Source organism: Belonocnema kinseyi, chromosome 3, assembly GCF_010883055.1.
Source record: "Belonocnema kinseyi isolate 2016_QV_RU_SX_M_011 chromosome 3, B_treatae_v1, whole genome shotgun sequence".
Classification (NCBI taxonomy): domain Eukaryota; kingdom Metazoa; phylum Arthropoda; class Insecta; order Hymenoptera; family Cynipidae; genus Belonocnema; species Belonocnema kinseyi.
The window spans coordinates 139,574,100-139,585,190 of record NC_046659.1 but is presented as its reverse complement, the minus strand read 5'-3'; the positions used below and the strand labels follow the sequence as shown (position 1 = coordinate 139,585,190).

General features: G+C 24.0%; 1 protein-coding gene across 1 annotated transcript in view; it reads left to right on the top strand.

Moving 5' to 3' along the window:
- The first annotated feature begins 3,309 nt into the window (after window positions 1–3,309).
- LOC117169676 (protein YIPF1) overlaps window positions 3,310–11,091 on the top strand; it is a 27,413-nt gene continuing 19,631 nt past the window's right edge. The window contains exons 1-2 of the mRNA XM_033356160.1: window positions 3,310–3,550; window positions 10,346–10,731. Coding sequence (XP_033212051.1) covers window positions 3,352–3,550; window positions 10,346–10,731 — 585 coding nt within the window. The 5' untranslated portion in view covers window positions 3,310–3,351. The remainder of the gene's footprint in view (window positions 3,551–10,345; window positions 10,732–11,091) is intronic.

Here is an 11,091-nt window from a genome sequence, read left to right as displayed (position 1 = left end):
TGAGGGACGGGAATATTAAGGGAAGTGGGGGGAATGAAAGTTGATTAACTAGGCGAAATGAGGAATGGTAAAGTGGAGGAAATGAGGGAAGGAAAAGCCGGATGGTGAGAGAAAATGGGGTGTGAGATGAAGTGGGGGAATTGAGTAAAACTGGACGTAAGTAGGAAAAATAATGAGAAATGTGGGTGTGTAGTTGGGGAGTAAGGGAAGTTTGGGAAGGGAAGTATTAGCTGCGGAAAAATAGTTCAATTTTGAAGATTTAAAAAATGAATAGCTTTTCAATTTAAAACTGTATAAATTAATTAATTTTAATCAAAATATTTTTAGTTTGAATAATATTAAAGAATAAAAATCAAGATTTTTCAATTCGAAATATCTTCTAAATTTAGGAAATTTCAAATTCAAATCATCAGAAATGCAAAATTTTCAATTAAAAAAAACTCAAAATTTACGTAACTTTAACTGTAAATTTTCAAAGGTAAGAATTTAAGCTTTCAAACTTCTACATTGGGAAAGAGTTAGAATTACAAATTCTAGAAATTGGAAAATACAGAAAGGAAGACTATTCTATTTTCAAGATTTATATTTTAGAAGAACAATGTAATTTTAAACATTTGTTTGAAAAAGTTTAATTTTTAAAATATAGAATTGAAAATTATTCAATTTTTTTAATGTATATTTTTCAGGTCCGTAATTTTTATGATTTTTGAATAGTTCAATTGTGAAAATTTTCAAGTTAAAAATTTTCCATTTTCAAGAGTTTTAATCGAAAATTCGTCAATTTTAAACATGAATAAATCAAAATCCTTAAATCTTGATCTTTTATGATCAAAAGTAAAGATTTTTTAATTCTAAATCTTCCAAATTAAAAAAATTTCAGAAATAAACCATCAGAATTAATAATATTTTAATGAAAAATCCTGCAATTTGGAATATTTTTAAGAGCAAAAGTCAAGATATTCGAAATTGAAGTATTCCAAATTAAAGAAGTTTCAAATGTAAATCATCTTAATTACAGAATTTTTATTAAAAAACTTGAAAATTGGATAATGCTAATTCTAAACTTTCAAAGTTTATAATTTTAAAGATTTGAAATTCTACAATTTAAAATGGTTACAATTAAAAATTCTAGAACTTTGAAAAAATAAAAAGGAACATTTTCAATTTTCTAGATTTACATTGAAAATATATCTAATTTTTAAAGTATTTTTGAAAATTTATAATTGAAAATTCTCGAATTTTGAATATTTACAATTTAAAATTTTTCCATTTTTAAAAGTTGCAATTTTGAATTCGTCAATTTTGAAGATGTATAAATCTAAATCCTCGAATACGGATGATTTTCAAGATCAAAATCAAAATTTTAAATTCTAAATCTTCAAAATTGAAGAAATTTCAGATGTAAATTATCTGAATGACGAATTTTCAATTGAGCATTTTAAAAATTGCATAATTTTTAATCATCGTATGTAATTTTAAACGTTCTTTCAAAATATTTCAATTTTGAAAATATGGAATTAAACATCATAAAATTTTAAAGATTTATATTTTAAAGACATAAAATTTTTAAAGTTTTTTGAAATAGTTCAATTTTTTTAAATTATATTTAAACATTATTCAATTTTTAAGCCATTAAATTTTTAATTTTCTATTTATAAGATTCGCAAATTAAAAATCCGTCAATTTTCAAAATGTATAAATAAAAAAAATTCTTTTTAAATCTAGATGAATTTGAAGAACCAACGTAAAAACTTTTTATTTTAAATATACCAAATTGAAGAAATTTCAGATGTAAATTAGTAGAATTATAAACTTTCAATTGAAAAATGTCAAAATTTCATAATTTTCAATTGCGAATTTTTGCAGTTAAAAAATCTTTAATTATAAATATTTACAATTCAAAAAACTACATTTTTAAGGACTTACAATTAAAAATTCTAGGATGTTGAAGAAAATGTAGAATAGAAAATTATTCAATTTTCTCGATTTAGATTTTAAACACTTTTTCTAAACATTTCAATTTTGAGAATAAGGAATTGACAATTATAAAATTTTCAATCATTCAATTTTTTAATTTACAATTGAAAATTCTTCAATTTTAATGGTTTGCAATTCAAAGATCTATAATTTAAAAGAGTAAGGATTGAAAATTCTAGAATTTGGAAAATTTAGAAAATTATTCAACTTCACAGATTTACATTTTAAACGTATGCAATTTAAATTTTTTTTTCGAAATACTTCAATTTTGATAATATAGAATTGAAAATGATAAAATCTTGCAGATTTATGTTTTAAAGATATAAAATTTTTAAACTTTTTTCGTAATAGTTCAATTATTTTAATTTAGAATTGGAAATTCTACAATTTTAATGGTTTTGGAATTAGAAATTCTTTTGATTTTTGGATTTGCAATAGAAGATACTTTAATTTTAAAGATGGGTAAATCAAAATTCTTATTAAATCTAAATGATTTTGAAGATCGAAATTCAATATTTTAAATTCTAAATCTTCCGAATTTAGGAAATTTTAAATGTTAATCATAAGAATTATAGAGTTTTTAATTGAAGAAACATTAATCCAACCTAATTTTTTACTGTAAATTGTCAAAATTAACAAAACTTCAATTTTAATTATTTACAATTCAAAAATCTACAATTTTAAAGATTTATTATTGAAAATTCTTACATTTTGGAAAATATATAATTATTTAGTTTAAATTTAAGATTCTTACATTTTTAAGCTTTACAGCTGCAGATTCATTAATTTGAAATGTTTATAATTTAAAATGATTTAATTTTGAACGCTTCTTTCTTTTTTGAACATGCAATTCAATTTTGAAGATTTACAATACAACATTCAATATTTAAAATTTTTTTAAATTTGAAGATTTAAAATTGAAAATTGTTCATTTTTTAAGATTAAAAATGAAAACTTTATTCCATTATATAGAATTTAATTTGCACATTCTTCATCTGTGAGCGCGGTAAAAATGACGGCGTTAATTACATTTGTCTTTTTTTTTTAAATTTTTTAGATTTGTTGACAGCTAATAGTATTTGAAACACTGAACAAAAAGAATAAAAAAATGTGTTATGTAATTTATCGATGGCTTCTTATGGTGAAAATTGATTTCTTTTGAAATTATTAAAAATATAAAGATTCGACCCATGCATGTGGTATCATTGATTGACCCTCGGCGTGCCGACATCTTGCCAAGACATCACTAAGAGAAATACGAAAAAGATGGAGCGACATGCATCTTCTCCATGACGCATGCGCATTTGTTTTTCTAAAGTGACAGGTGGCACTTGTCAAAACGAGCAGACAAGTCAAGACAACTGACAAGCAAACATGGAAGGCGACAGGAAAGATCCTCCAGACGCGCAATTTATATCTTTTCAAGATTATTCGCCGATTCATAGATCAGGTGGAACTGGTCAAGCACAATTAGATATCGGAACTTCCGGTCATCAACCTTTTGGTAATTTCGCAAATGATCCTACTGGAATTGGAATGGTTCAAGACCTCCAGGGCATGCCCAGTGCAGAAGGTTAGGATTTTTGCTTTCGCTATTTTATATTTATTTCACGTTATAAGTTTTGATAAACTATTTTAGTCCCCAAAATAACGATTTATTGTTTACCTTTTCGCTTTAATTAAAATTTTTTTTTTTTGAACGAAAATTATTGAATGTTCTATTCTTTATTGTGGGAGTTTCTGCTAAATTTATGACAAATCTTAGATCAAAATTCAAGAAAAAAAATTATTTAATTATGTTTGCTGATAATTAAGATTGAATCAAGCACTCGATGAAGTTACAGAAATGTTTTAATCTAACCTAACCTAAAAATCAACTTAACACTAAGAATTCCCCGGGAAATGACAGGGAATTTATTTGTTGTCAAGTTAGATTCCATTGTAGGTCCTCATTTTTAAACTTAGAGGAGGAAATTTAGATTTCCAATATTTTATGAATTGTAAGAAGAACATTTTTTTTACTTTTAAAACTTTTCTCGATTTAGTAGGGCGCAAATTTTGGGTTTCATGATTTTCTGAATTATAAGAGGCCCTTTTTGTTATCAGAACTTTGATTGAATTTGCGAAGGGGTTCAATTGTTGTTATTTATTTCTCTCTGAATTGGAAAATTCAATATTTTCCTTTTGAAATTTTTTATTAAGTTGAAGGTAAGAATTGTTTTATTTCCAATTTTTTTTTTAATTGGAAGAGGGAAATTTTAATATTTTCATTGAAGTGGAAAGAACTACGTTTTGATTTTTTTAATAGATCTGAATTTTAAGAGGATAATTGTTTATTTTTAGTGTTTTTATTGAGTTGGAAGGGAGACAAATTCAGTATTTAATCTATTTTTTTTTCTGAATTGGAAACGGGTATTTTTTTAGTCTGTTGGATCAAATTTTTTTTTTTTTCTGAATTGGAAGAGGAAAATCTTTTATTTTCAATATTTTTTTTTTATATGGAAGGGAGGACATTTTGGTTTACAAATTTTTCTGAATTTTAAGAGGAAGATTTTTATATTTAGCATTTTTATTGAGTTGAAATGCAGAACTTTTTCTTTGTTACCTTTTTACTAAATTGGAAGATAAGTTTTTTATTTTGTTGTTGAATAGCGAGGGAGGAAATTTAGGATTTAAATTTTTTTATGAATTAGGAGGGGATAGTTTTTTTTTTATTTTTAAGATTTTAGGGAAGAATTGTTTATTTTTAGTTTTTTCCCGAATTGGAAGAGGGAAGTTTTTTAGTTCTAATATTTCTATTGATGTGGAAGAGCTTTTAATTTTTCTGATTTTTAAGAGGGTAATTGGTAATTTTTAACACTTCTATTGAGTCGAAGGTACAAAACTCTTTTTTTAAAACTTTTTTTCTGAATTGCAAGAGGTTAATTTTATATTCACTTTTTTATAAAGTTGGAAAGGATAAGAAGTAATTTTTTTAAAATTGGAACAGGGACTTTTTTTCGTAAATTGGAAGAGGAACTTTTTTTAATTTTTAAAATTTCTATTGAGTTTAAGAAAATAATATTTTATATTCCATCTTTTTCGGATTTGGAAAAGGGAATTTTTTTTCTTCATATTTTTAGAGGTTGGGAAGTTTTTGTTTTTTATTTGTACTGAATTTCAATAGGGTAATTTTTTATTCTTAGAATTTGTATTGAGTTGAAGTGGAGAACTTTTTCTTTTTAATCTTTTTTCTAAAGAAGAACAGGGTAATTTTTTATTTTAAACTTTTTCATTGATTTGGAAGGGAGAAAATGTAACATTTCTTTTTTTTCTGAATTAGAACAGGGAAATATCTTCGTCTTTAAGATTTTTATCGAGCAGGAAAGGTGGACATTTTAATTTTCTAATTTTTTTCTGAATTGCAAGAGGTAATTTTTTTATTTTTAACTTTTTTATAGAGTTGCAAAGGAGGAAAGGTAATTTTTTAAAAATTGGAACCGGGACATTTTTTCGTTTGAAAGATTTCTATTGAGTTTAAGAAAATAATTTTTTATATTCCATCGTTTTCGGATTTGGAAAAGGGAATTTTTTATTTTCATATTTTAAGTGGTTTGGAAGTGTTGGTTTTTTATTTTTTCTGAATTTCAATAAGGTAATTTTTTTCTTAGAATTTTTATTGAGTTGAAGTGGAGAACTTTTTATTTTTAATCTTTTTCTTTAAATAGAAGAGGGTAATTTTTTATTTTAAACTTTTTCTTTGATTTGGAAGGGAGAAAAAAGACGAATTTTCATTCAAGAAGAATAATTTTTTATTTTGTTAAATAGATGTGATGCTAGTCCAGATTTTATTTGATTAATTTTTAGTTTATACCTTTTTCCGTTAAAATTTTTTTTAACCTAAATAGTTGAATTTTTAAATAAAAAAAAATCAATTTTTAAGCAAAATTGATCGAATTTATCGGACAAAAATGAATTTTAAATATAATACATGAATCCATAATAAAAAAGACTAATTTTCAACCAACGAGTTGCAATTTTAACAACAAAAATTTATTTTCTGCCGAAAAATATGAATTCTTAACAAAATACGTATATTTTGAACCAAAAGCGTTAATTTTGTAGCAAAATTTTTTAATTTTTAAAACTAAATAGTTGAATTTTTAAACCAAAAAAGCTAAATTTGTATCTAAAAATCGAGTAGTTGAATTTTCATTGAGCAGAGTTAATTAAAAAAATTCAGTATAACAGTTTAGTTTTGTGCCAAATTTCTGAATTTTCAAACAAATTGTTGAATTGAATTATGAAGCCAAAAGACAAATTTTCAATAAAACATTTTAATTTTTAACCGGAGAATATGAATTTTCAATTAAAATGTTAATTTACAACCTTTCAGTTCAATTTTTAAGAAAATAGTTAAACTTTTCGACAAATTGCTAAATTTTGTGGTCAAAATAAGAATTTTTCACAAAATAATTAAATTTTTAATCAGAAAATCTGGATTTTATAGAGAAAATTTAATATTTGATTGGAATAGATTAATTTTTAATGCAGCAATTGTATTTTTGACCAAAAAGGTGATTTTTTTACAGAAAAAGATGATTTTTTCAGTCGAATTTTCAACAAAATAAATAAATTTTCAACCACAAATGCTTATTTACAACCAATAACTTTATTTTTCAACAAAATAGTTAAGTTTCCATTTAAAAAATTGTTTTTAACAAACAATTAAAATAGTAATTTTAAAATAAAATAATGAGTTTCCAACAAAAAATTCATTTTCTACTAAAAAAAGATACATTTTTAAATAAAATACGCACATTATTTTTCTACCAAAAAGGCGAAATTTAAAAAATTGGCAATGCTTTATAATTCAATATATTGAAGAATGGATCAAATTTTTTATCTAAATAGTGGAATTAAAAAAAAATGATAAATTTTTAATAAAAAATGGAAAAGATAAATTTGCATTCAGGAGAATTAATTTTCAATTAAAAAAAGAATTGTCTACATAACAGTTAAATTGTATACCAAATTGTTGAGTTATATCCTAAATAGTTGAATTTTATGCTAAATTGTTGAATTTTGAAGCCAAAAAAGCGAATTTTCGATATAACAGTTAAATTTCCACCAAGAAGTATGAATTTTTAAAAAATCTTTTAATTTTCAACAAAATAATCCAATTTTTAACAAAAAATATGACTTTTTAACGAGAAACCTAGTAGTAGATTTTTCAACTAAAAATACTGAACTCAATGTTTTTATTAATTTTTATTTAATACATTTTTTGTTTCTAATATTTTTAACTAAATAGTCTAATTTTTATACAAAAAAAATGAATTTTGAACCAAAAGTGGAGGAGGTAAATTATTATTAAGGTGAAATAATTTTCAATAAAAAAAAACACGTATTTTCCATATAGCAGTTTAATTTTTTACCAAATATTTGATTTTTATACTAAATTGTTGAATTTTCAACAGAATAGTTAAATTTTCAGTTAAAAAATAATTGTTTACAATAAAAGGAGAATTTTTTATTAAAATTATGAATATTTAACCAAGAAATTGTCGTTTTAAGAAAGTAGTTCAATTTTCAACTAAGAAGTTGAATTTTATATCTAAAAAGATTAATTTTTAACGAAAAATGTATTAGTTTATGTTTAAAAAAAATTTTTAAATAAAAAATAAAAACAGATGGATGTAATTAAGAAAGAAGAATTTTTAAGAAAAAAATTAATTTTTAACATACTAAAAACTGGATTTTCTACCAAAGTTTGAACAAAATACAGAAATTTTTAACCTAATAGCAGAATTTTTATTAAAAAAGAGAAATGTTAAACCAAACATGAAATAGTTCAATTTTCAGTTAACGAAATCACGTTCAACCAAAAATAATAACGAATATTCAACAAAATAGTAAAATTTGAAAACAAAGAAATGAAGTTTTGATTAAAATAATAAATCTTTAACAAAAACAGAAAATAATTTTTATAAAAATAGTTGAATTGTCAACCTAAAAGATGAAATTTATTTATTCAAATTTAATTTAAATTAAAATAAGAAGTCTATCAAAAAAAGATCAATTTTCGAAAAAAAATGAAATAGTTAAATTTTCAGTCAAAATAATTAATTTTCAATAATAAAAACTAATTATTAGCCGAAGCAATGAATTTTCAATCAAACAGATTAATTTCCTGGCAAAAAAAGAATGTTTTTCAACCAAAAACACGGATTATGAACCAAGTTTTTAAAAGAATTTTCAACAAATACAAAAAATGAATTTCAACAAAATGGTTACATTTTTCAACAGAGAAATGAAGTTTTAGCAAGAAAACAGTTATATTATTGAGAAAAGAAATAAAGAATAGTGGAATTCGCAACCTTAAAGATGCATTTTTTACCAAAAAAAAGGCACCTTTTTAACAAAATAACGGAATTTTCGACAAAATAGGTACATTTTCAATAAAGAAGATTAAACATCTTAAAAAAAGGTAAATTTACGACAAAAAATTGAATAGTTATATTGTCAGTAAAATTAATTAATTTTCAATAACAAAAACTAATTTTCAATTACAGTAATACATTTTCAACCAAACAGATTATTTTTCTGACATAAAAGAATGTTTTTTTTAACAAAATACACGAATTTTCAACCAAATTTTTAATTTTTGAAAGAATTTTCAACATGTACAAAAAATGAATTTCAACAAAATTGTTACATTTTTGAACAAAGAAATAAAGTTTTATCAACAAAATAATTACATTTCTGAGAAAAGAAATAAAGAATAATTGAATTTTCAACCAACCAAACCGATTAATTTTCTGGCAAAAGATAATGTTTTTTAACAAAATACACGGATTTCGAAGCAAATTTTTAATTTTTAAAGGAATTTTCAAGAAATACAAAAAATTAATTTCAACAAAATGGTTCGATTTTTGAGAAAAGAATTAAAGTTTAAATAAATATAATTAATCTTTAACCAAACAACTGAATTTTTAACCGAATTGTTGAATTTTCAACCTTACAGATGAATTTTTTAACCAAAAAAAGAAACCTTTTTAACAAAATAACGGAATTCGAAATTGAATAGTTAAATTTTCAGTAAAAATAATTAACTTTCAATAATAAACACTAAATTTCAATCCAAGCAATAAATTTTCAATCAAGCGGATTATTTTTTGCCTAAAAGAATTGATTTTCAACAAAATTTTGAATTTTTAAAGGACATTTCAACCTCATAGTTGATTTTTCCACACAAAAAAATGAATAATTTTCAATGGTGCGGAAGAATGAGAAAATGGGATTATAATAAAAAAGAGAATAATTTATAGACTAAATTTAAACAAATATTGAAGTTTATTCTTAATACTTGAACAATTTTATAACACTATTTTTTAAAATTTATGACACTATTTTCGATCTCTAAAATGAGTCCAAGGTTTGAAATAAACCTAAATTTACCGGAAATCCGTAAATTTTGAGTTTCCTTAAGGGCATGTGACACAGCTAAATACCTACATTACCGACCTCACTTTTTCCGTTCACTGAAGGTTTTTTTGAACCTAAGTACTTTTTTTGTAAATAAAATATCGAGCTGAAACTTTGGGAAATGTATTAGAGCACAATAAAGTACGTTTAGGTACTGCATTTTCTAGGAACTTCACTGAAAATTATTTCATCTTTTTTCTGAACCTCAACATTTTTTGAACGTTCGAACTTTTTTTATACAGAAAATATCGGTCTCAAACTTTAAGAGATGCAAGAGCCGAAAGAAAACTACGTTTAAGTACAAAGCTTAATAATAATAGATGTAAAAAAATATGTTCCAACAATCAATTCCAACGGCATCAGCTGGTAACGTTCTACACGAAAATACGAACTCTCTAAAGCCTCGTGTAGTGGCCGTCAGGTTTCGTATTTTCGTGTACAACGTTACCGACTGATGCCGTTGGAATTGATTGTTGAAATATATTTTTTTACATCTTTTATTATTAAGCTTTGTATTTAAACGTAGTTTTCTTTCGGCTCTTGCATTTTTGAAAGTTTGAGACCGATATTTTATGTATAAAAAAAGTTCGAACGTTCAAAAAATGTTGAGGTTCAGAAAAAAGATGAAATAATTTTCACTGAAGTTCTTACCAAAATGCAGTACCTAAACGTACTTTATTGCACTCTAATAAATCTTCCAAAGTTTTAGCTCGATATTTTATTTACAAAAAAAGTTCTTAGGTTCAAAAAAACATTCAGTGAATCGAAAAAGTGAGGTCGGTAATATAGGTATTTAGCTGTGTCACATGCCCTTAAAAGGAAATTTTTTCGCTACGGAACGGAAATTTCCTCGGGTTTTTTTTTTTTTTTTTTTTATACAGTGAACAAATTTTGTTTGCAGAACCGAAACAGCGCAGTTTTTGGTCCGTAGAATATTACCAAAAATTCTTCAATGTCAATACACAGGACGTGGTCGAGAGAATTAAGAGATCGATGATTCCACATGGAACTGATAATTATTTAAAAACGCACATTGAGCCAAATCCCGATCTCTATGGGCCATTTTGGATATGTGTGACATTAGTTTTTTCGATAGCCATAAGTGGAAATATAACGAATTATCTTCAAACTGCGAACACGGGAAAGTATCATTGGCAGTACAAATTTCATCTGGTTTCGGGGGCGGCCACTTGCATATTTTTGTATGCTTGGTTGTTGCCTCTTGCACTCTGGGGTGCCCTAAAATGGACCACGAGCCAACCGAGTCGAGAAGGAGAACTAATTGAAGTAAGTCTCGTATTTTTTATTTTATGCTTTCGAAATTCGAGTTGAATTTCAAAAATTATTTCTATTAAAAAAAAAATGTTAATTTTTAACCAGATAGTTTCAGTTTACACGAAGAAGATTAATTTTCTACCATGAGAGACAAATTTTTGACCCAAAATATGAATTTTTAACTTAAAAAGAGAAATTTTTAACCAAAAATAAAATAATTTAATTTTAAATTAAAGAGATAATTTTTGTAACCAAATAAAATAATTTCTTAATAGTTAAATTTTAACTTAAAAAATATAAATTTCCATTAGTTTTATAACAATACAGAATAATAAAAAAAAATTTTTTTAAACAAAAAGGAATTTGACGAAA